We start from the raw sequence: 25,468 nt of genomic DNA, 5'->3' as shown, positions 1-25,468 counted from the left end.
AGTGGTTTGTGAAGTTTCATACCGATTTCTCGCTGGATGATGCGCCAGGGTTGAGTAGACCAGCTGAAGTTGATAGCGATCAAATCGAGACATTAATTGAGAACAATCAACATTATACCATGTGGGAGACAGCTGACATATTCAAAATATCCAAATCAAGCTCTGAAAATCATTTGCACCATCTTGGTTGTGTTAATTGCTTTGAGGTTTGGGTTCCACATAAGTTAAGCGAAAAAAACCTTCTTGACTGTATTTCTGCACATGATTCTCTATTTAAACGTAAGGAAAACGTTCCGTTTTTAAAACAAATTGTGACGGGTGATAAAAAGTAGATACTGTACAATAATGTGGAATGGAAGAGATTGTGGGGCAAGTGAAATGAATCACCACCAACCACACCAAAGGCCGGTCTTCATCCAAAGAAGGTGATGCGTATATGGTGGGATTGAAATGGAGTCCTCTACTATGAGCTCCTTCCAGAAAACCAAACGATTAATTCCAACAAGTACTGCTCCCATTTACACCCACTGAAAGCAGCGCTCAACGAAAAGCGTCTGGAATTAGTCAATAGAAAACGCAAAATCTTCCATCAGGATAATGCAAGACTGCATGTTGTTTTATGACCAGGCAAAAACTGTTACAGCTTGGCTGGGAAGTTCTGATTCATCCGCCATATTCACCAGACATTGCACCTTCGGATTTCCATTTATTTCGGTCTTTACAAAATTCTCTTAATGGAAAAAATTTCAGTTCCCTGGAAGACTGTAAAAGGCACCTGGAACAGTTCTTTGCTCAAAAAGATAAGTTTTAGGAAGATGGAATTATGAAGTTGCCTGAAAAATGGCAGAAGGTAGTGGAACAAAAGGGTGAATACGTTGCTCAATAAAGTTCTTGATGAAAATGAAAAATGTGTCTTATTTTTACTTAAAAACCGAAGGCACTTTTTGGCGATCCCAGTAGTATGAACTTATTGACTCTCAGTAAGCCCAAGTACAATAAAAGTACAATTCTTAATGTTGATGATTCTAAAGATGTGCCTTGCTAATTAACATACTTAAACAATGAACTTAAGCTGACTTTAATACTAGATATTAATTTAATACTTAATATTCCTCAGATCATGTGAACTTGAAATTTATTTAGCTTAATTTCTCTTGTATTTAGAAATGTTTGATTTGTAAGTGCTTACTTTAAGCCAATTAAATAGAGCTCATTTACAAATTAACCTCAGCAATATTATCCAAAGACAAAGACACGTAATGAGACATCCGTATATCCAGACAGACACAGAGAGCTCATAGTTTCTGCTTGAGGTTAAAAATGCCTCTTTAGGGCTTCCCTGGTGGCGCAGTGGTTGCGAGTCCGCCTGCCGATGCAGGGGACGCGGGTTCGTGCCCCGGTCTGGGAAGATCCCACATGCCGCGGAGCGGCTGGGCCCGTGAGCCATGGCCGCTGAGCCTGCGCGTCCGGAGCCTGTGCTCCGCAACGGGAGAGGCCGCAGCGGTGAGAGGCCCGCGTATCGCAAAAAAAAAAAAAAAAAAAAAAAAAAAAAAGCCTCTTTGCCTTTTTTTCTTCCTTGGTTTGAGGTTCTGTTGCAGCAAAAATAGAAATGAAGTTTCCCTTCTCCTGAGAACAAGGAAAATAAAGGGAACAGTGAACAGGCTAGAGAAGAAACATAATCTGGCCTGAAAGAGTTAATCACTCCTAGTTTTTTGTTTTTTGTTCCGTTACTAGCATCTGTAGTTTCTGTAACTAGATTTGTACTTCACAAAGCTAACCTATTACTCTTTAAGACTATGTGAATTACATCTTGCACTCCCGTGTAGTAAATCACCCCTTGTAGGATTTGCATTTCAGAAAAAAAGTCGCAGGCGGATAAGGCAGAGACAAACGGACCCAATTACCCGACTGCCTGACGCCAGCTGTGACTGTTTTGAAATAATGCGGGAAGAAGAAGAATGCAAGACCTTCACTACTTTGATCCTTATCATATACCCCCGGACTGCAGCCCCACATATAAAATCTTCTCCGATTCCCGAAGGAGGGTGGGGGGCACAGTCCTTGAGGCGCTAGCCTGCTGTGTCTTCCCTTGTGCCTGGCAGAAAAATCACGCCATCTCTCTCTTCCTCCAAAATCTCTGGCTCCGAATTTCTGTTTGGCATCGGTGCACAGAGAAGCCGAGATTTCGTCCACAAAATGGGGGCTCCTCCGTGATCTGCTCGCAGGCAGGCGGCTCCGCAGTGCCCCTCGGCTTGATCGGAAGCTTGGGGATCTCTCTCCACGCCCTTCAGGAGAGCGGAGGGTTCGAGGATATCCCCAAGTCCAGATCGCCAGGGACTCCCTGCCCCAGGGCTGTGCCCCGATCACACCCGGCCCGCCGACTCGGCTGCGGAACTCCGAGGCTGCGACAGAGAACGCGGGAGAGGCTGACCCAGCAGCTGCCAGGCTTCTTTTGCCTTAAGGACACCTTCTCTTCTCTTGCCCGTGCCGGCCTGGACTTCCACTCTGAGAAAACACTAAATATTGGAGGATCAGAAAGAGGGCATACGGAGGTCGCGACACACCCCGTCAGCACCTACGGTGAGTCTCCGGTAGTGCACTCCGGGACCTTTGACCGTCCCCCCCGTAGGGGAACTCGGTTCCAATTTGGGGGATTTTCCTGCAAAGAGAAATCCTGATGTGGAATTCTCCCTGCAAAGGTAGATTCTGATGTAAGGCGCCGCTTTGGGGCAACCATCCAGGTCGAGTGGGACTCGGAAGTCACGTTCGGGCAGGTCTCTGCCATATGTTTCTCTTTTTTCTTTTTGAGCATCCCTTTGCTGCTTCCTTTTATGGTTTACGTTTATGTGTGACTTCCAGCTGACGAGGTGAAGGTTTATGTTTTGATTTGAGCGCGCTAACATCTAACGTCTGTTACCAACTGCTCTAGACAAAATGGGAAGCACATCCTCTAAGGTTCCACCCTCATCTGGGAACTTTTAGGGAAAATCTTAAATGACTGGTCGACCTGTAGCTATGATCCAATGACAAAGAAAAATGGCCTGAAAATGGGTCTCCTACAATTAGATCTTTATTGCCACAGGATGGGGAAAATGGACTGAGGTTCCCTTTTGTTCAGGCCTTTGTGTCCCCCCCTTTTTTTTTTTTTTTTGCGGTACGCGGGCCTCTCACTGCTGTGGCCTCTCCCATTGTGGAGCACAGGCTCCGGACGCGCAGGCTCAGCGGCCATGGCTCACGGGCCCAGCCACTCCGCGGCATGTGGGATCTTCCCGGACCGGGGCTCGAACCCGTGTCCCCTGCATCGGCAGGTGGACTCTCAACCACTGCGCCACCAGGGAAGCCCGAGAAAGATCATTTTTGACAGTACGGCCACAGTATTCTTTAGACTCTGGAGAAAACTGGTTAAAATAAAACTTTTCTTAAAATTGCAAAGCCAGTTCTTTTTGCATGTGCAATTAGAAAAGGCTAGCTTGTTAAAATACTTTTCTTCAAAATTCTGATCCTGAGAGAACAAAAATATGCCTAGGAGGAAGCTTGAAGTTAACTCTTATCGTGTCCTTGAGTTACAAACACAGCCCACTTTGCTTAAGAGTTCAGCCTTGGGTTAATAAGTAGAACTTCAAGCCAAAAAAAAAAGAGGCAAAGAGACATTTTAAATCTCAAGTGGAAACTATGAGATCTCTGTCTGTCTGGATATGGATATATGTGTATGTCTCAGTCCATGTTTTTGGATAATATTGCTGAGGTTAATTTGTAAAGGACCTCTATTTCATTGGCTTTAAAGAAAAGTAAGCACTTACAAATCAAACAATTCTAAATATAAGAAAATATAAATTTCAGGTTCATGTGAACTGGGAATATTAAATATTAATATTTAATTAATATTAAAGCAATACCTGTATTAACAAATATTCAATTAATAATTAAATAATCAGTTAAATATTAAATTAATATTAAATTAATACCTGGTATTAATGTTTAATTTTGTTGATCTAATTAACCTGAACATGTCTTTAGAGCCATCAACATTAAGTATAATACTTTTATTGTGCCTAGGTTTAATATAAACTAAATAAGATCTTATTATATCTGCTACAAATTTGTCAGCAATGAAAATAACTCGATGTGAAGACACTTTTAAGAAGAAAAACTGCAAATGAGATAAGAACTTTGGGTGAATTTTTAGGAATAATTATGTTTTAGGAATATTTACTTAAGCATGATCTCTCCAGATATTCAACAACTTGAAAATTTAGAGTTGTGCTAAATTAAGTTAAAGGATGGAAGTTTATTAAACAGTAATTACTGAACATTGGCTTCCTTTTACAGAGAAACAAAAGGTTTAGAACTATTAAAAAATGTGTTTGGTGCCACACTGAGATATTTTCTATAAGGAAGCACATTCTTCAAAAATCATTATTTGGATGTATGTTTACACATCTACAGAGTGCTGACATAAAGGACAGTTCATGGTTGCTTAAGGAAAGTAGGAAGTGGTTTTTAGTAAGGAAGGTATGAGGAATGGAATTGCATTTTATTAAGGGAAAAGGAAGTAGGTCTGATTTACAGGTGGCTGTTTCTGATTGGGAAAATAAAGTGATGGATACAGAAAGTGATAAAGAAGGTTTGCAGAATGTGGACCCTTAGAAAAGAGTTTTATACATGGTACAAGTTTTCTTAAGATGCTGAACTGCCTTGGATGACAGATTTCAAGCTTGCTTATTTATTTATTTATTCATTCATTCATTCATTTATTTTTGGCTGCATTGGGTCTCTGTTGCTGCACGCAGGCCCTCTCTAGTTGCGGCCGGCGGGGGCCACTTTTCATTGCGGTACATGGGCCTCTCATTGCAGTGACCTCTCCTGTTGTGGAGCACAGGCTCCAGGAGTGCAGGCTTCAGTAGTTGTGGCGCACAGGCTTAGTTGCTCTGCGGCATGTGGGATTTTCCTGGACCTGGGCTCGAACCTGTGTCCCCTGCATTGGCAGGCGGACTCCCAACCATTGTGCCACCGGGGAAGTCCCATGCTTCTTTACCTTTTAAGTGATCCGTTTGATATTTGCCTTTAAAATCTTTTATCGAGGGCTTCTCTGGTGGCGCAGTGGTTGAGAGTCCGCCTGCCGATGCAGGGGACATGGGTTCGTGCCCCGGTCCAGGAAGATCCCACATGCCACGGAGCGGCTGAGCCCGTGAGCCATGGCCGCTGAGCCTGCGCGTCTGGAGCCTGTGCTCCGCAACGGGAGAGGCCACAGCAGTGACAGGCCTGCGTACCGCAAAAAAAAAAAAAAATCTTTTATCGTTACTTTGGCTAAGTGAATAACTACTGTTTCCCAGTGACATATGATCTTATCTGACTGAGTGTTCTAAACGCTTTTGATTTTTTTCATAAAACTTCCCAAATCAAATGTAATGAAGTTTCTTTGACCTCTAGGTAACTTTGGGGTGCTTCAAATGGCCCCTGAAACATCCCAAAGAGAGAGATTACACTAATTAGGTTCATTTGGTATGTTAAAAGTATGTGGGAAGTATTGGCAAATGTGTAATAAATCTTCTTAGGTTATATTGTATGGTAATTGTTACTAATATAGATAGTCTAGAAATTATATGGAGTTTCAAAAAAATTCTGCTATGTCCCGGTAAAATGTTATCAGTCATAATTCTAGTTATTATCTTAAGTGTCATATAGTCACAACAGTAACCAAGTTACCTTGTTAATTACATTGTAATCAGATTTTAAATTTGCCTTAAGTCTTTTGTCTCTAGAGACACAGTTTCACTCTGATCCCTTTGCAAAAATGCTTCCTCTTCAAGAAGATTTATAAAGGACTTTTGGATAAATACAAGTTTCTGACTTTCAGACCATAATGCCAAATTGGATATAAAGAAGCTCTTCTCCTCAAGCTACTTATGGTTTACAACAATTTGGTGATTTACATTTATGGGTAAAATTAAAACATGTATCTTCTCTATCTGCTCCCTCCAGAGACTGGAAACTCTTAGGTCCCCAGCAGCGTTATCAGATAAATTAGGAAGGCTACCTCACTAACAGGTATAGAAATCTCATGGTATTTTCAGGACCTTGAAAAGGGAGGAATTCACCTACATCTGGTAAGCAAAATCTGTGACAAGCCCTTGGTGTGACTTCCCTGAGAGGTCTTTTAAAAGTTCAGTCTGAGACTCCTTATAAAAGTTTCAGCAAGCAAAAAGCCTATATGATCAATTACAGTTATATAAATCATCAGGCCAAGTTTATTGATACCAGACTAAAATTTGGTTCTCTTTCTCTGTTTAGAGAACAAAGTTTTCTTGGAATGCTGCTTTAATAACAGACTATGTAAATTTCTTTGCCTTTATGTGATTTACATTTGCTTTTAAAATCTTTTGTTACTTTGGTAAAGTAAATAAGTATTATTTCACAGTGATCTATAAAGATTATGATGGCACACGTAGATAAAGTTCACTCTGCTTCTACAAAAATTGACCCCTCATTGTCAGACTTTTGCCATCCTGATGTCCTGAAAAACATGACAACAGTCTACGCCTAAATCAGGGAATTAAAAATGTGTAAACAATAGCTGTCAATCAAACAGTCAGGGCTATGGAAAATCCAAGACGGCTGCTTGGCTTTTTCCGGCTCCCTAACAAACCTCATTTTTTATTTGATGGTATAAAGCCTTCCCTGGCTGCAAGGTTAATGCCCTCACAGTGAAGAAAAAAAATTATGTTTTACTGAATATTAAATTCTAGTTTTGTTAATTGAGGTCTGTGTTTACCAAGACTCACTTCCCAGATAGTTCCTTGCTGTTATGTTATATTGCTAAGAAGTTTAATTGAATTATTAAAGGCCACTCTAAGTTTGTTTCTCAAGCTGATCTCAGTAATCTATCTTTGGATGAAGATCAGATGCCCCACGACCGACAACCAGAGGATTATACATACTGGAAAAGACATAACTTAAAGGACTATCTCCAAACTGGATGGAAGGACCCTTATCTGGTACTCTTAACTAGCTCGTACACAGTAAAACTAAAGGGAATTAATGCTTGGATTAATTTCCACTCACAAAGGGCCCCTGCACTGGACTGGCCTATAGAGAGGGCAGCTGACCTCAAAATCACCTTAAAACAATGCTCAAACAGCGGAGAAACTACACTCACACCAGGATGAGAAAAAGACCACATCAGAAGTAGACAGCTTACCCAAGATCCTGGACCTGACTCATACGCCCATTTATAATGTTCTCTTGACTTCTTGGACCTTTGCATATGAATCAAATGTTTTTCTATCATAGGCACGATCCTATGCTAGTTTTAAAAAATCAATCCAGTTGTTGGGTTTGTGGGCAATTACCTATGTCTAGTACTTCTGGGTTACCTGAGTGGATTTCTCCACTCCAAGGCTCTAATTGGTTGACTCTTAAGAAATTAATCTTAAAAGGAAAATTACAGTCATGTTCAGGGCACTATTGGTATTACTAGATAAGATCCCCTCACCTGACCCATTAATAATACCTGCTCTGACCCTGACCATAAATATGAATTTTCCTCTATTACTCAAAGTTCAATCGGAGCAACAAGCAAAATTTCAGCCAAGGAATAAAACCTCCCACCATCATGGGATGGATTTATGTAGTTAACACCAGGCTACGGTAACTTAAGGTTAAAGGCTTCTCTATGTTGGGAACAATTAAATCATACTAAGGATAATCATTCTAGTAACACTAGCAGCTGGGCTGAGTACCTTATGGACAACATGCCAATATATAATTTCCCTGAAGAACAGGGATTAGTATAGAACAGACTAAGTCAAGACAACCTGGGATATACTGGGCTGCACCTAATGGAAGTTCTTGGCTGAATTCTTACCTAGGACTTTATTAATACTGCCAGCTATGCTATTTGTATTTTGCCTATTTCAAAAAAATGATTGTTTCTTACGTTACCAAATGGGTGACTGAGCCTCTGATAAAGTGAGGATATATAGTTCCATGGGAGATCCAATGATTACCATAACCTAACTCTAGATATGAGAAGAAGCAACAAGAGGGAATCTCCTGGACCATAAGAGACTAGGAAGACAGGTGGTCCAGAGACTTCTGGATACGAGTAAAGGCCTAGTCCAGTAATAGCACATGGAGTGGCCTACTAGCAAAATCTTTGCCAGACCTGGGAAAGAGCGTTCCTAGCACCGTGGGACAAAATGGTCAGGAAATGCCCCAAACCATGGTTGAAATTATGACCATAAAGGGGCCCTGCCGACTGAAAACTGACACTTGCCATCTCCTTCTACAAGGATTAAATCATGAGCTTCTGTAGCTGGTGACCTTCAACACCCTCTACAAGGAGTTCAGGGTGGAGATCTTAAATGAGGCACTGTGTGCTCTGGGAAAAACAGACAAGGACAGGCTTTCAGATAGTTAAATACTTTCAGGAGAAGATTTTATGAGCCCCAAGTCTTGCATCTTCTCATACCTAGAGAAACACTGACATCATTAACAGGGACACTAAGGTGTTATTTTAGGCAAGTCCTTTTATTGCTAAGAACTTGAGTTTTCTGAGCTGTGTTAGATTTGGGATGTTACCAGCCATTCTCAAAAGAACGTCTGCTGGCAGCTGGTAACTGCAACCTTACTTCTTAAAGGTCTCCTCTGGTAACTACTACACTTTTAGATGAAAAACCTTCTTTAGATCATATGTTAACAAAAAGAGAAAACACATATGTAGTGACCAGTAGCTCCTGTTACTTATATGTTAATACCACATCAAAGGTTAAAACCTATTTTGATGAAACTAGGTAACCGGCTACCTAGCTACAAGTCTCCCCAAAGCGCCAGGCCTAGACTGGGTTTCAGACTTATTCTCCTAAAAAGAAATGAGATCTATTTTGTCTATTAACGTTTAGGTTGTCACTCCCCCAAATACTTCTAATAGGGTCTGTTACACTACATCAATCACACTGGCTAATAGAAGAGGACATGAAATTATATATATGACTATACCAAATGGCTCCATTCCTTTAGACAGGGTAACCCAAATGCTGATTCTATCTAGACCAGGATCAAAATTACCACCGAGCATAACATGGCTCTTAGTCCTGCTTGGGACCCCGGCTACAATAATTCTTTTACTAATCTTTGGCCTCTGTTTTTTTTTTAAACTACCTGTTAAGTTCTGTCTCTTCCAGATTACAATAGGTTCACATCAAGATGATGATGCAAAGATTCCAGCCATTTCTCAGAACAGATCCTGCCAAAACAACAACAGAAGTCACCCCGGGGCCCTTAATAAGACAGGGTGAGAGCTCCGTAACCCCAACTGGGTAGGGTCTACAAGCCCCTTGCCAGCCTAAAGAAGCTACAGAAGACACCGTCGTCCCTTATCCTCCCAATGAAGATTTCTTGGGGTTCACGCCTCTCGGGGGGGATATAAAATAGGAGATAGATGGGCCCCTGGGCCAGATAGCTGGTGTTTGTCAAGTGGAGCAAAATTGAAGTTTTGTCCTCAGCCAGACAAGAATGATGCCTGTTTCCCTCCCTCCGTTGATATGGAGGGAATGAACTAGCAGTGGGGAATTTGTTGCAGCAAAAATAGAAGTGAAGTTTTCTCCCTCCTGAGAACAAGGGAACAGTGAACAGGCTAGAGAAGAAACATGACCTGGCCTGAAAGGTTAATCACTCCTAGTTTTTTTTTGTTTTTTTTTAACTGTTACTAATCTGTAGTTTCTGTAACTAGATTTGTACTTCACAAAGCTAACCTATTACTCTTTAACACTCTGTGAATTACACTCCCTTGTAGTAAATCACCCCTTGTAGGATTTGCATTCCAGAAACAAGGTAGCAGGCGGATAAGGCAGAGACAAACGGACCCAATTACCCGACTGCCTGACCAGCTGTGACTGTTTTGAAATAATGCGGGAAGAAGAATGCAAGACCTTCACTACTTTGATCCTTATCATATACCCCCGGACTGCAGCCCCACATATAAAATCTTCTCCGATTCCCGAAGGAGGGTGCGGGGCACAGTCCTTGAGGCACTAGCCTGCTGTGTCTTCCCTTGTGCCTGGAAGAAAAAAATCAAGCCATCTCTCTCTTCCTCCAAAATCTCTGGCTCCGAATTCCTGTTCAGCATCAGTGCACAGAGAAGCCGAGATTTTGGCAACAGTTCTACTTATTAACTCAAGACTTAAGTCTCAGGCAAAGAGGGCTGCGTTTATATTTCAAGGACATGTAAAAGTTAACCTCAAGCTTTCTCCTAGGCATATTTTTGTTCTCACAGGGTCAGAATTCTGAAAAAAAGTATTTTATCAAACCAGCTTTCTCTAACTGCATATGCAAAAAGAAACAGTTTTGGAATAAAAAAACTTCATCTTGGCCATTTTTCTCCAGAGTCTAAAGAACACTGTGGCCATGCAGTGTTAAAAAAAAAAAAAACAAAAAACTTTGGGCTTCCCTGGTGGCACAGTGGTTGAGAATCTGCCTGCTAGTGCAGGGGACACGGGTTCGAGCCCTGGTCTGGGAGGATCCCACATGCCGCGGAGCAACTGGGCCCGTGAGCCACAACTACTGAGCCTGCGCGTCTGGAGCCTGTGCTCCGCAACAGGAGAGGCTGCGATACTGAGAGGCCCGCGCACCGCGATAAAGAGTGGCCCCTGCTTGCCACAACTAGAGAAAGCCCTCGCACAGAAACGAAGACTCAACACAGAAAAAATAAATTAATTAATTAATAAACTCCTACCCCCAACATCTTCTAAACAAACAAACAAAAAAACAACTTCTTTCTCTTTCTAGGAGCATACTAAAAATCACCCAGTTTTCTAAAATACACCCTAGGGAACAAGTACAAGATGGAATAGAGCTCTCATTACCCATTTTCCTTTTAGACATAGGCTTATAGCTGTAAGTTGGTCATTCGACCATAATCCTTCCCAAGGGACTTTCAGACGGAATTGAAACGGCACCTCCCATGTTTAAAAGCAGACAAACGACAAAGGAACAACAAAGGAACCAAACCCAACAAGGCCAGCTAAACAAACAGGGACCTTTCAAAACTCAAAAGAGAACAAAAGGGAACAACTTCCCCGGGTTCTCTGGTCTCACTCAACCGTGACCTCCATACCATTGGTGCTACAAACAACCCGTAAAAGGCTGGAAGTTTCACAACCTTCCTTAAAAGTACGGAATCAAGGATCTCGGTGTGCACACCAGGGGACTTACCCAAATGGCCAAGGTGTCTCGACTCTTCCAAAATCTGTTTCCTTTTCCTCCAAGAAGGTTCAAGTTGCAGGGGACCACGTCCTATCTGGGGAGAGAGACCGGAGTTCCCCAGAGCTAAATGGGGCTCCGGCCGCTGCTTGGACAGCCCCTCGCTCTCTTCCCGGAAGGCAGCCCTCTTGCTGGCGTGGGCTCCAAGTGCAACCTGGGGCGGGGGCGGGCCCTCGGGGCGGGGGCGGGCCCTCCCCGCTCTGACAGTGTTCCATCGGGCTTGGGTAGGGGATGAACACCACCCCACTGTGGAGCCGAGGTGCCTCTGGCTGGCTCAGCCAATTTGTAACCGAAAATTTGGTCCCTGTCCCCGATGCCAAATGAGAATAACGAGGGCAAGGTTTTGAGGATAAAGGAAGGGAAAATTTCTTAATGTGCCAGCAAATAAGGAGGGTAACAGACTAAGATCTTGAAAACTACCGTCCTACTCTCTGAAAGAGGGCAGGTCTATTTAAGGAGAATTTTGAGGGTGGGGATCGCAAGACTATGTGACTGAGACCTCGCTGGGCTGGAGCCACTTCTTTTGATACTTCCGTGATTCATGGACATTGTGGTGGTCTGCCTCCGGTCAAGGCAGACCAGACTGACTGTTTTTCTGCTGACTGCTTGATCCTACACACCTGTGATTCAGGATTAAAAAGAAATAGCCAAACAGGCTAGAGCCTATCAGCATAGTTAGCAGAGAGAAGCAGCATATGTACATTATTTGAATTAAAACATGAGTTAAAAGAGAAGGTCAGTTGTTACAATTTTAACTCTATAGTTGGCTACAAGCAGACATAGCTGCCAGCTCAGCCAGTTAGAGGTGCCTCTGTAAATGCCAACCCAGGTCAGTCTGTCCTCACCTGCAAGACCTGCGTCCCGAATCCCCATAACTTGAGCCCAAGGGAGTCATTGATCTCACCCCATAGGACAGAGAAGCCCTTTATCTATGGCCACTCAGACCATGGTGCTTTTCACAAGGGCCCCTGCCATTGTCAGCAGATGATGGAATTCAGGTGAGGAAGCCACGAAAGGGAGGTAATGACCAGTGTCTTCCCAATATCCTTCTCATCCTCTTCCTAAGATCCTCTTCCTGATTCTGTCCAGAGAAGCAATGTATCCAGTTACACAGTCTTTCTCCCACCCCAGACTCTCTTACAGCTAAAGTTGCCAGGTTACATGAATCTGGCCAATGAGATGTAGATGGACATCCAGGTGGGTTTCTGGGAAATCTACTCTTCTTCAGAGTCAAGAGGCACAGATTCAGCAGGCCTCTGCCCTTTGCTCTTTCTCTTTATTTCCCTTCTTCCTGCCTGAAAGGTGGGCAAGATGTCAGCAGGTGGATTAGCCATTTTTCTCCATGACTGTGAGAACCGCATGCTGTAGATGGTAGAACAGGAAGCTAGAAGGAGTCCAAATCCTTGATGACTTTCTTAAGCATCACCAGAGGCATCCTGGGCTTCTGGGCATGTCCAGGAGGAGATCCTCGCTAAAGTCCTTCTCCAGAACCAGGGACACTTCTCCTTTTTCTTCCTCCTGAAGAACACTCTTCTCTCTGACTCATTGCCTATTTGTTACAAGAAAATGAGAAAAACTCATTGTTAAGAGACCATGGTTAGATTTCAGTTACATGCAGCCACTTATCATCCTAACGCATATGAGTATAATATTTTTGCTTTTTGATAGTGAGTCCAGATGGACATAAGAACCAGAAAGCATGGGATTGGGGTGTGTATGGAGAAAGCCAGCAAAGATATTTTCCTTGAGATACAGGAGAGGTCTGTTCAAGATGAAATCTCTTACTTTGTGATCTAGGGCAAGTCGTTTGCTTCCTAGCATCATGTAGGCAAATTATATTTATATATAAATGTATATAGATTTAAGTGCATGCATATATAACATATGTATATAAAGTATGTATATGTGTACAAATTATAAATGTGTATACATATAAATAAATTTATTTTCATATCTAGTACTTATTTGTAATTGAAGAGGGTGTTGGAACTAGTTGAGGACCCATGCCCCTACCAGCTGGACCATGGTATGCCTGGATGGCTGGGGACCAAGGAATATGCACATCAGAGTGGTTAGAAGCACAGACTGCAGCCGGACTTCCTGGCTTCAAATCACAGTCCCACCAGCTAGTGAGTTGTCTCTTCTCTTTGTGTCTCCATTTTCCCCACTTACAAATGGGGATAATAATACTACCTCATCGACTCATTAAGAGGATTCAAAGAGTTGCAATTTGTAAAGCACCGGGAATAGTAACTGCGGCAGGATAAGCTGATGTGCTTGTTAATTGAATGTCAGCCCAGTGCATTGGCCTTGTCCAAGGTGCTGATGCTCCTAAGGTCTCAGTCCTCCTGGGAACCATGGCCTGTGAGACCTGGATGGCCCCATTTTCTATTTTAACAAAGCCAGCCAGGTACTGCTTGTGCTGTGCTCCCTCCCAATCCCCAAACTCCGGTGGGGAGCTCTATACATTTAATTGCTTACCTAAAAATTCTAGTCTTGGCTCTGACACTCCCTGATCTGATTCTGCAGCTCACTTGAAATGCCAGAGTGGCAATGTCCTTCCTTATCTGTGAAGTGAGTTTGCCTCATTTATCGGCCCTGCCCTCTCACTCCTCTCCATTGATAGGTTATTGTTACTATCCAGTGACTGGAGATGGGAGTCAGGGGTCAATGGCAACTATCAGGGAAGTCTGGGGCGCCGTGGTGCAAGAACAGAAATGTAGCAAGAACCTGGGAATGGACTCAGGGTGGGCAGTAGGCAGGTACCCTGTTGTTGGCCTGACCACGGCCTTCAGGTCTGCCCCAGGCTCACCATTGCCAGAAGCTGGGTTTTTGCTTCAGGCCTCTCCTCTTCTGACTCCACATCTTCCTGTCCTAGGCTGAGACTCTGCACTGGAGCCTGAAGCTGCAGTAGGTGGGGTGGCTGCTCCCTCTATATTCTTTGCTGTAGAAACAATCAACCGTGCCTCAAGGGTATGTTCCGGCCATGACCCCTGCTGGGCGTCCTCTGGGGACAGAGATGGTTTCCCTTGATTTCCTATGGCCCAACCCCTTACCTTCATGCCCTGCTAGGGGCCCAGCTCAGCCCCTCCCAGGCCTGATGACAAGCCAGTAGCTAATAAGAAAGACATCAGAAGCCAATCACTTGCCAGCTCTTTCAGGAGCCTCTGGTTACCACACTTCTGTCTCCAGCTCTTCTGGGTCATAGCTGAGGTCAGGGCCTCCCTGAAACATGGCCCAGCTGAGGGAGCATCTCCCTTGCCAGCAGCCTAATGGGGACTGACAGCGGAGGGCTTGTGAGGCAGCCAGGTCCTGCAGGAGGTTGGCTGCTGCCTGACAAGGCTTGTGGAGGCTGGTATTTCCGAAGCTGGAACTTCCTGCCCAGTGGTCACATGCACTCAGGCCCAAGGAGACTCAGATTTGGCTACTCAGACCCCAATTCAAACCTCTGGGGCAGTTTCCTAAGGAGGGGACAAGGGAACAGAGACATTGTTTCGGCTACATAAAAACACAGTAGTAGCTGGGTTGCCTTTGAAATGGGCAAAGATGGGTGAGAAGGAGAAGAAATAGATCAGCATTATGTAACTGACATGTACTAAACATATAACAACAAGCTGTGTAAGCTAGCACTATTCTGAATCCAATATTAATATTTAATCCTACCTATGATCCCATGAGGTGGTGGGGTCATTGTCATTCCCATGGATCGATGATAAATGAGGCAAAGTGAGGTTAAGTAACTTGCCCAAGTCTTCACACAATTGAGTGATGGAACCAGGATTTGGATCCAGGCAATGTGGCCCCAGAGAGGTTGGTCTTAAGTGTTCATCATCTTTATTCGATCCTGCTGACCTTCTTGGCAGTGTTATTCCCACTCTTCAGAAGCTAGAGAGACTTAGATTTTACATAACTTGTCCAGGTTTCCACAGGAGTAAGTAGTAGAGTTGGTATTCAAACCCAGGTCTAATCTGGCTCAAAACCTTTGTTCTTTTCACTAATCCAGGGCAAACCACAGACCTCAGGCCAAATCCAGCTCACTACCTGTCTTGTAAATAAAGCTACTTTTATGCTACAACAGGAGAGGAGTACTTCTGACAGAGACCTTTACAGAAAATGTTTGCTGAAACCTACACTAAAAACGTAGAATGGGTGAAAAGCAGCAACTCCCACTTCTGTCTATCAGCAGCTGCCTAGAAAGGTAGTCATTCACATTTTAGTATGAATTCACCAATCATATCTGTGGTCACTCCCTAAGAGTATATCATAGAGTCAAAAACAGAAGGGGGGACTTCCCTGGTGGTCCAGTGGTTAAGACTCTGCCCTTCCACTGCAGGAGGCATGGGGTTCCATCCCAAGTCAGGGAACTAAGATCCTGTATGCCACGCAGTGCGGCCAAAACGCCCCCCAAACGAACAAAAAAACAAAAAACAGAAGGGACTTTACAGAATCACCTAATCCAACCTTTTCATTTTACCAATTGGAAAACTAAGGTTTAATAACTGTTGCCAGGAAAACAGATGAGATATTGGATCTGGGGTGGATTAAAATGAAAAGTCAACATAATGCAGGGTGATGGAGATTTAGAAATGAACTCTGTTGTCATACTGATTTCATCTGGGGTGAGGACAGAGAGAGATGCCATGTACTATCGGAAGAAAGAGGCCCCCAAAGGTAATATATACCAGTGAGTCTTCAACATTTGAGAATCTGATGAATGTATCAATTCTCTCTTCCGGAAAGGTAGACATAAACTCATGCACACAAAAATTTGCGTTTCATTTCAGAAGGTTCTGTTATTTCTGAAGCCTATCCATGAACACTTAGTGTTAATAACCCCTGACCCGTTGCACAGATGAACAAATTGAGGCCCAGGGAGAGACTCCACATATCAGGGCCTTTTGGAAGGAGATAAAAATGAAGCTCTACCTCTCCAAACATAGGACAGGAGTTCTATTAAAATTGGGACATTTCAAAAGCCCACCAGTTTCTTAAAGTGAAGCCCACCTGTGAGGCTTCTCCAACTACATTTGTCAGCCTAGGGGACAGAATGGCAGCCAGCCCCCCGGAAGAGCTGCCCTTTCCCCCTCTGCTCCAGGCTACCTCCTCTACTCCCGCAGGGCCCCTTATTAAATGTTGGCAGGCGTGAGGGGAGGGCTGGAAGCAACGCGGCTGCCTTTTGTTTGATTCATTATAATAAACACTAACTCCAATTCTGGAGGTAAAATTTAAATGATCAGATGATAATACCCCCTCTGGGATGTCTGCCCAACTCCAACTCGACAAGCCAAACTCACCCCGACATCTTTGGCATAAACGTATTTGACTCTCCCAATGCTGCTGTGCAAGGTTGGGTTCATGGCTATCCAAAAAAAAAAAAAAAAAAATTCCATAAGCTCCAAATGGAAGGGACCTTAGAGGTATGCAACCCCCTCTCACACCCCTACCTGACACTGAGTTCCCTCTACAACCTCCCTAAGAGACATCACTGGGGTGCTCACTACTTCTGGCACTATCCCATTCTCTGTTTGGCCTCAGTTCAGCCCTCAGGCTCACCACCCACTCCCTGACGGCCTTTACATACTTGAAGACAGAATTGTTGGTTGTTAATACCTCCCTTATATTGGTGTCACTGTCTATCTGCTTACTTGCATGTTTGGGTGAAAGGTGGGCCACTATGGCCAGAAGCTCTACTTTACTAGCTGGAGGCTGATCATAGAAGACCCATTGGACTTAATTTGTAGCATTTTACCTTCATGCCAGAAAGAATTCCACTACCAGATACATGGCACAGGAAATATCCTTTATTATTCTGTACACTTAATTTTCCATGAAGAGAACAGCTTTTAAAATAAGTGCACACACCAGATATAGAAATATGCATGACATTAGAACAGTCCATGACACAGGGCACCACTGAAAGAGTCCTTATTTACATAAAAGTGGAGAAACAGAGGGATGAGGGCGGGAACCCCAAAAGCTACTTCACATTCACCGGAATTTTGGTGACTTCTAGGATCGCAGCTATAGCCATGCTGCACATCGCAGAGCTGTGGATTTTGGGACTCATAAGAGCATGACAACTTACCCTCAAATTCTGCAAAACAAAAGGGTTGGATTTATTTTTTAAAATACCAAGTGTTTCTGGCATCAGTTGAAGAAATATTGTTGAAAGAGGAACTACTGAATGTCCAGAAAAATCATAGTTCTGATATGTCTCTGCTCAGTAGTAGGTTATTGGTCACTAGATCATTCTGGAAAGTCCTACAGTAAACCGTGTGCTTCCTTCATTGTAAATTTACAACAATAACATTGTTACGGAGACAGGAAATTTTTTTTACTGGATGGGACCTTTGATCTCTGATCCAACCCTTGCTTTTACAGACAGAGAACTCTGAAGCCCACAGAGGTGGAGCCCCTCTCCCCAGGTGACCCAGTAAGACAGCCGTAGACCCAGGTCCGTGCAACTCTAAATGCTGTGCTGTTTCCCCCACGCCACACTCCCTCTCTGTTCTTCTCCCTTCCATGGCTTTCAAAGGAAATAAAGAAATGAAATGAGCTCAGTGGGTTTCTTACTAAGAAATGATATCTTTGGTAAGAATGTTTGGTCTCACATTAATGGGATCATTTGGCAAGAGACTGGCTCCCACCTGGGCCGGAACCCCTCTGAGAATTAAGGCAGCTTTTGGGACCTTTATTTGGCACGATATTTGGCAAGAGTTGGCAGGTCCCCTTCTCCTCTGTCTCATTCGCATCTAGAATGAAGACCGACTCACAGGTATACACTAAATGATATAATTAGACATTGAGTAGATGTTAATGGGATGGTATTAAACAGATATTTTTACACTTCATGGAAAATAATAATTCCTTAAAAAATCTGGTAAAGTATCAAAAGTGCTCTATACAGTACACAGGAGCACCCTTATCCCGGGTAACCTCTACTATCAAAAAAAAGGCCTCAAATAAGAAGTCAAACATTACTTATGATAAAGCCCATGCTCCCTCTCCAACGAGTGTGGGTGAAAGGTGAACCCAGAAGGTCTGCCAGCACCTTCTCGAAAATGTCCATGGGTGCCCCGGGTCCCCCCATCTCCAGAGCCCCTCCCCAGGCTCGGGAGCCAACTTCCCCCACAAGGCAGCACCACTGGGTTGGTTGGTGTTGGTTCAGGTAGCACCGCATCTCTGATTCGCCTTCGGACAAATGTCTGGAGGCAGAAGGGCCACGCGCAGATGGCAAAGAGCAAAGGTCAGGCTCTCTCTGAAGGGTGCCCCTGATACACAGGCTTTTCTGACTCATTTCTGCCAAGTAGACTCAGCTTTTCACAAGCCACTGTTCCCTAGAGTGATTATTTTCATCAAAGGAGAGCAGCTAAATCATTTCCTCTCTAGCAACCAGCTAGAGGAGGAGAATAAATGACATCCCCCCACCCCCCCTTCTGCCAACACATTGTTCTTTTGCTAAGAAATATGCCTTGGCCACTTGACTGGATGGATTTTTGTTTATGTTTAATGACAGCCCTGGGTGGGTTGAACCATATTGTGCTGGGAATTTCAAAGTGCTCTCAGCTGAGAGTCAGGGGCTCTGACTTGAGGGTCCAACTGGATCCCTTAGTAGCTGGGGAACCTTGAGCAAGAATGACTGAAATGCTGGACCTTGGTTTTCTCACCTGCAGAATGGGGACACAGGAGCCAGCCCTGCAGTACTTGCTGGGCGGATGGGAGTAAACATGGATGAAAGTGCTTTGTTAAAAACAAACAAACAAGCTGTCACACCTAGGGAGGAATTACCCTTCAGGAGCAGATTCAGTCACTTGTGAGGCCAAATTCCATCAGTGACGGTCACCTTGCTCTCATTCCCAGACCCCTACCTGTTTGTTCCACTCTGTTAGATGCTCCCAGGCCCCCTCTTTTTCAGGGTCCAAGACACCTGCCACTTGGGCTGTCTCAGATTTTGAACTGAACTTTTCATATGGAAAGATCCAAGGTCTCCTGATTTTCCTATTTTTCTTTAAAGAATGACATAAGGACCCTGTCCCTGGGAGAAAACCACCGCCCTGCCCCCAGCCAGCCCGTCTTCCACAGACTGCATGATTGATAGATTAGGCTCAGTGACACCCCACTTTCCCCAAAGCACCTTTTGGATGTGTGTCACCCTCTACTCCCAGTGGAAATGATGTGGCCTTTTTTTTTTTGCCCAAGATTCTGCAACAGGGGCTCCCACAGTCAGGACAATAACCCACAACTCTAGATTGCCAATGAGAGCGTAAGAAACTCAGACCATATGTTAAAAAAAAAAAAAAATCCAAATGGATGCCACCGACTTACCAACTACAAATCGCTTCTCTGAATGAGCTGAGACTAGCCACCAGCACCACCAGAGGGCACCACTTATAAGTTTGTATCAGAAATCAACCTGAAATTCTCTACAACCGCCAACCTGCTCCGTCAATTGAGACTATTCTCCCCTCAACCTGAGTGACCGGGGTGCTATATGCTTGGTTCCATGCTGCCCTCCGTGGTGCAAAGTACGGCCCATGAGGAGAGACAAAGGGAGTTTTCAGGGCCCACTTCCCATCACTTGAGACTTCTGGTCCAGGCTGGGTGGGATTCCCAGGGACAGGCTTTGCAGGTGTCTGTGAACAATACAGAAACAGACAGCCTGTCGGGCTGCCCTTGGACACCCACCTGGCCCCGTGAGGACAGCAGAGGATCCCATAGCGGAGACACGCAGCTGGCCTTGCTGGGTTCCTGTCCTGAGTCCCCCAGGAAGGTCTCAGGAGCCACAGGTAGGTTCCTGAGCTCCGTGCATCTGACAGAGCGAGACCTGCATGTGGTCTCTACAGACTTGTCTGCTTCTTCTGCAGAAGCCACTCACTGTGACACCCATAGCTCTGGACCCTCTGAGCGCCAGAAACCAGAAGAATATTCCAGAACACACACCAATCAAACCCAGGTCAACCAGAGTGAAAACTAACTATGAAGATTTCTGCTCACGACCCCCCAGAGCTTCTATCCACGGACTTCATAACAGCGACAAATATCCCCAAGCTCCCCAACCAAGGTCCAAACAACAGAGCACTGACTGGGGCAGACGAGAGAGGCAAGATCTCTGTACCTCCCAAACTTGGCTGGGCTTTTTATTTGTGTTTTGGTTTTACAGTGTCCGACCAAAAAGCAACATCCTCTGTCTGATCTGGTGGACTGAGGATTTCTTCTGCGGCCCAAAGTACCAGCAAACGAGGTGGGGAGTCCTTCCCGAGCCCGTGGACGTCAGCTCGGGCCGGTTCCCACACTGGGTGAGACTTCCTCAAAACTAAAGAGGTTCGACGGAAGTCATTTTTCCTGTTCCCTCCTCTCCTCCTCTCCCACAAGGCTTACCAATCCAAGCTCACAGCCCTCAGGCCAGGTGAACAGAAAGTGAACGAAAACCAGGTCACTAAATCAGTTGTAACTTGGAAAAGAGGAAGAGGGGGGCCGGAGAGGAATGCCCAGACAGTGTCTGGGGTGGTAGGAAACCTTTGACCTGAACGTTGGTGCAGCAGGGTTCCTCCTCGGGGTCAGATTCAGATGGCCAGCCAGTGTTCCAACTGCAGAGGAAGACGGCAAGGCTGTTAGGCCAGGGCCAGGGCAGGCAGGGACTGAGGGACAAGGGCCAGGGAGAAGGGCAGTAAGACACATGGAGGAGCAGAAAACATAGCTGTTTCCTTCAAAGACCCGCAGAACACGCAGGCCAATCCCCTAATTGTCACGGGCACCCAGAAAGGGTAAAGGAGCCTTCACAAAGTCACATAGTAAGTCTGAAGCAGGGGGGCTCACCGGGACCCTCCTGGCTCCCCAATCCCCATATTTTACAGGGGAAAAGGGTAGGACTCAGGTCAACACGTTATTGATGTACCTACAGCGCTTCCTTCAAGATAAGAAATCCTCAGCCTAATTTGGGGATACTCTGTGGTCACAACTCAAAGAGGGAGAACCGAGTTTAGGAAAGTCTGGGCATTTGGTATCTCAGGACCAAGGAGTGCAGGGGCAGGCGACAGCTGGTAGAAGGCAGAAGACAGGCCCCTCTCCTCCGGTTCGTAACATCACAACCCCAGGGGCTATAGCCCACAGCTGCTCTGGGTTTTCTGAAGTGTGGTGTGTGGTCTTGCCTCAGATAGCACAGCAGGGAGCAGTAGGGCCCCCGCCCCGTGGCCCCCATCAAAATGGTACAAGCTGCACCTACTTGGAACTGCCTGACGTCCCTCTGGGCCACCAGGTGATGCTCGTTCTCTGGGGTGATGCCATAGGCCAGTCTCTGTGAAAGGATGGAGAAGGGGAGGAGGCCTCAGCTTGGCCCAGGGACACCCTTCCAGCAGCCCAGAGGACACCACACATCAGGGCCACCTGCTATTTGGCCCTGAAGTCTCACATGGACAGCAGGAGAGGTTCGTACAAGACACTCCCCACCATGGTTAGTTCACTTTGAGACATTCATCCAGTGAATGTTTATTGAGTCAATGACTGTAGTCACACACTAGCCTAGGCCCTGGGGATCCAGAGCTGAAGGTCACCCACACATTTTGCTTTGGGAGAGCTTACAGCTCATGGAAGGAGCTGACACTGAACAGAAACACACACAGGCAGTTTTACAACCACGACTGGAGTCAGTGCTGCAGAGGACAAGTTCAGAACACAATGAGAACTCAGTGATGGGACCTCAGCCCTGCCTGGGGATTGGGGCCGCCTCCTTGGGCTGTAGACACAGGGTGGACTCAGGGAATGCGTCTGGAATGTCTGATCACTAGAGGGGGATCCCAAAGTGTAGAGAATAAAAAGCTCAAAGCAGGTCCTGGTTCCACATCCGGGATGAGCTCACAGAACATGGATCCTCCCAGTGACCCAGAGGTTCCTGGACTTTGGGATTTCATGGACAGGAAACATGTCACAGGGGGAGGGGGTCCCAGCCCTGCCTGGGACCCTCTGCCCTAAGTTCCTGTACAGCTCACTCCTTTATGTCCTCCTGTATCTTTCTGTCCCCTCACGAGAACATGAGCTCCGGGGAGTGTGTCTAGTGCTGGGGATTCTGCCTGCCCCGTACAGATTCTCAGTAAATATCTGTGAAGGGAGTGGATAAAGGAATGAAGGGATGAGATCTTTATAAGTAAGGACATGAGGAAATGACTATCACCATTATTTATAAAAGAAAGGGCATTTAACAACCAAACTATAGGAAAGACATAATTTTAGTTAAAACGCAGATCATGCGTATATGTATCTGCAATGCACACAGGTCAGAGAAGAAAATATATTTTGGAAATCTCTGGTTTAGGCTGATCAGGTATCAGGTTCACAATAGAAGCAGGTGAAAGCCAAGATACAAGGTCACGGTGAGTTTGGATGGGGAGAATGGGGGACATCTGGGGACATGACAAACCTTAGGAGGTGGGACACAGGAGTGGGCACAGTTAATGCAGATTAACTGCTCTTTAGAGGACTGGAGGGCTGAGCTCCTCACATAAACAACGGTAGGAACAGAGTGGGAGCACACGGTGCATATGACGTCCAACACGATAGCCGGTGCCGCGTGGTGACCATCGACCGTGTGCCAGGCCCTGCGCTAAGCACTTCCTTTCACCTTTCAAGGTCTGTGTGATTACCCCAGGTTACAAATGTGGAACCTGAGGCTTGGGGGTAAATAACGTGGCCAACGTGGCGGGTCCGTCTGACTCTAGATTCCGTGTCCTTCTGTCTCCCTCTCTCACCCCAGCGGGAATGACTCGGGATGCCCCCTCCCGTGCTGTCCCCCACCCTCCCCCAGGCTCGGCCCAGAGCTCACCTCGCGAAGGGAGCCCCGCGTGCTGAGGAACTTGTAGACGACGTAGGCGGGCACCAGGACCATGGAGGAGCCCGCGATGCCCCACCCGACCCAGTTGGCCCAGAGTGGGAAGATGTAGTCATCGTAGGTGAGCGGCTTGAAATTGATGATGCTCACGACCACCACAAACTGGGGGGAAGGGACAGAAGGAAGAGGGAGAGAGACAGGGAGAGGGGAGAGAGAGGGAAGGAGGCGGGAGAGAGGGAGAGATGCAGAGAGGGACCAGAGGGAAGTGAGGGCCAGCGTGTGAGATGGATGCAGGAATGGAGAAGATAAGGAAGGAGGGAGATCGAGAGAGAAAGGAGGAAGAATCCAAGTAAGGAAGGATAACAAAAAGGAGACAAAGAAACAGGAGCAATACAAAGAGAAGAAGACTAGAAAGGTGACCTTGGAACTGAGTGGTGGCACAGACAGCCCCCGGCCCAGACCTGGCCCCAGGCTGGCGACCCCTCTCATGTGCAGCCTCCTGGGAATCAACAGGGCGGAGCGTCCTGAGCATCTGTCTGCGTGACCAGGGCCCTGCATCCCAACCTCCTCCCCTTAGAAGCAAAGATCCCCACCCCCACCCCCATCACCCGAGGATGCCCCACCACGCACTACACACCAGGAGGAACGCAGGGCTGACAAACTTCCAGCAGAGTCTCCAGTACAGGCCCGGCTTGAACCCCATCATCTGCTGGATGTCGTTGCTGAACCTGTCCACACCTGCGCACACACAGGGCAGGCCCATCACAGCGGCCCCTGCAGAGCCTGGGGCCACCCCTGCTGCCTTCCCAAGAGGGTCTGTCCCCAGGTGGACAGCAGAACAGTATCTCCTAAGACAGGGATACCCTGGCACTTAGGAGACCTGGGGACAGGCACTTGGCTGGTTCAGAACAGGGGAGAGAACACACTCAGGGGTAGCATCCCCTGGTAGGTGCCGCCCCAATTCCTTTTTCAGAGGGAAAACCAGGGCTCGGGGAGGGGAGGAGACTTGGCCCTGGTTACACAGCCAGGGTGGCCTGACTCCAAAGCCCAGCTCTTTCCTCCCGCTCCCTCTCTCTTAAAACAATGATGGCTGTGTATATAGAGCTTTCCCCGACTTTAATCTGGTAGAAGAGACCAGACTCTTTCCAATGAGTAGAAAAGAGTGAGTGACACATGGGGAAAAAATGAACAATGACAACACATTTCACTTTCTACCATGTTCTCCCCATTCAGCTCTGGAATAAGGTTGCCAGAGAAGATAGAGGACACTCAGTTACATTTGAATTTCGGAGAGACAACAAAAGTAATTTTAGTTTAAATAATTTCATGCAATATTTGGGACATATACTAAAAAAATGATTCATTATCTGAAATTCAAGTTTAACTGGATGTGTCGTATCCCAGATTTGCTAAACCTGGCAACCCTACTCTAGAATGAATTACGTGGCTTGAGGAGCAGCATCTTCCTCCGAGCTCCTCTCTAACAGCTGACTCTGATGCCTTTGGGGCCTTTGCCTCCTCCTTTTAAAGGGAGCTCACGCAAAGATGAGCTGAGGGCTGGAAGAGCTGTGCCCAATAAGCAACTTGCTCAACGCTGGGATCAGCCAGTGACTGCCCTGGAAATGGAAAGCCCCTTTGCACCTCCAGGTGAAAAGGCTCCGGAAGCACACGGGGCCCGAGGCTTTTCCACACGCTCGGGACCCAGCACGTACCATAAAACCAGGAGACGCCTATGGCCTCCATGAGCACAGCAAACAGAATGGAGGTTCCCGCCGCAAACGTGTCCAGCAGGGTCAGCACGTATATTCCACCCTGGGGCATGGACAGAGAAAGCCTGAGGCCATGATGGATAGAAATGGCTATCAACTGTTACATCCATCAAAATTGAGCTGTCCCCTGTCCCGCTCACTCAGAACTCACACCCACCCCCAACACAGGTAATGGGGTTTCTGGTGCTACTGTGTTGCTGCTATGTATTCTATGTATTCACTGGGTCTGAGGGTGGGGACTTCAGCCAGTAAAAAGCAAGATGGATTTTATCAATGAAAAAAAAAATGTTGCCTGCCATGTCAGTAGACAAAAGATGTTGCAGCCATCACATTATAGCCACCCCTCTGAAGGTGAGCTCTGAGGGAATTCAGGATAGAAACAGGATGCCCGCCATCTAGCAGTCAGCAAAAAGCTCGGATACTGGCCCTAGATAGCTGAGGTCCATATCAAAGGAATGATTTCAGTGAGCCCAAACTCTTGCATCTTCCCATACACGGAAAAGCACGAAATTCCTTAACTTGAGATGTCTGGTTTTCTTTAGTCAACAGTAATCTTTTGATGTAACAACTACCTGGTCTTTGTCGCAAAAACTCATGTATCCTGGATCCTCCCTTACCT

At 45.8% G+C, this 25,468-nt stretch overlaps 2 protein-coding genes across 18 annotated transcripts in view; one reads left to right on the top strand and one right to left on the bottom strand.

Annotated features, from left to right (window-relative positions):
- The first annotated feature begins 1,922 nt into the window (after positions 1–1,922).
- On the top strand, positions 1,923–17,713 carry LOC112401266 (uncharacterized). Of its 2 annotated transcripts, none has more exons than XM_024747419.1 (2): positions 1,923–2,580; positions 9,825–10,457. In XM_024747419.1, exons 1-2 carry the CDS (start codon positions 1,959–1,961, stop codon positions 9,833–9,835), a joined length of 633 nt encoding a protein of 210 aa, XP_024603187.1. In that variant the 5' UTR covers positions 1,923–1,958; the 3' UTR covers positions 9,836–10,457. The 2 variants fall into 2 exon arrangements, 1 of the variants encoding a protein (XP_024603187.1); XR_003003556.1 differs by lacking the exon at positions 9,825–10,457 and adding an exon at positions 17,641–17,713 and having other exon boundaries at positions 2,497–2,580.
- Positions 17,714–19,453: 1,740 nt separating this feature from the next.
- Positions 19,454–25,468, bottom strand: part of SLC6A2 (solute carrier family 6 member 2) — a 70,264-nt gene continuing 64,249 nt past the window's right edge. For 14 of the 16 annotated variants that reach the window (XR_003003546.1, XR_003003544.1, XR_003003543.1 and 11 more), the window contains 4 exons: positions 24,793–24,892; positions 23,718–23,818; positions 23,075–23,579; positions 21,482–21,553 (listed from right to left, as the gene is read on the bottom strand). Coding sequence is in view for 2 of the 16 variants with exons in the window: in XM_024747416.1 (XP_024603184.1) it covers positions 20,823–20,846; positions 21,482–21,553; positions 23,075–23,242; positions 23,718–23,818; positions 24,793–24,892 (465 nt within the window). In the remaining 14 variants the exon portion in view is untranslated. Of the gene's footprint in view, positions 20,847–21,481; positions 21,554–23,074; positions 23,580–23,717; positions 23,819–24,792; positions 24,893–25,468 lie in introns of those variants that run through there. The other 2 variants (XM_024747416.1, XM_024747418.1) reach the window with 1 other exon arrangement.

Source organism: Neophocaena asiaeorientalis, unplaced genomic scaffold, assembly GCF_003031525.2.
Source record: "Neophocaena asiaeorientalis asiaeorientalis breed wild unplaced genomic scaffold, Neophocaena_asiaeorientalis_V1.1 scaffold438, whole genome shotgun sequence".
Classification (NCBI taxonomy): domain Eukaryota; kingdom Metazoa; phylum Chordata; class Mammalia; order Artiodactyla; family Phocoenidae; genus Neophocaena; species Neophocaena asiaeorientalis.
This window is presented reverse-complemented; position numbering and strand designations above follow the sequence as displayed.

Excerpts from the sequence above, each read along its gene's own strand:
- LOC112401266 (XM_024747419.1), top strand. The coding sequence starts at position 1,959 with ATGCAAGACCTTCACTACTTTGATCCTTATCATATACCCCCGGACTGC.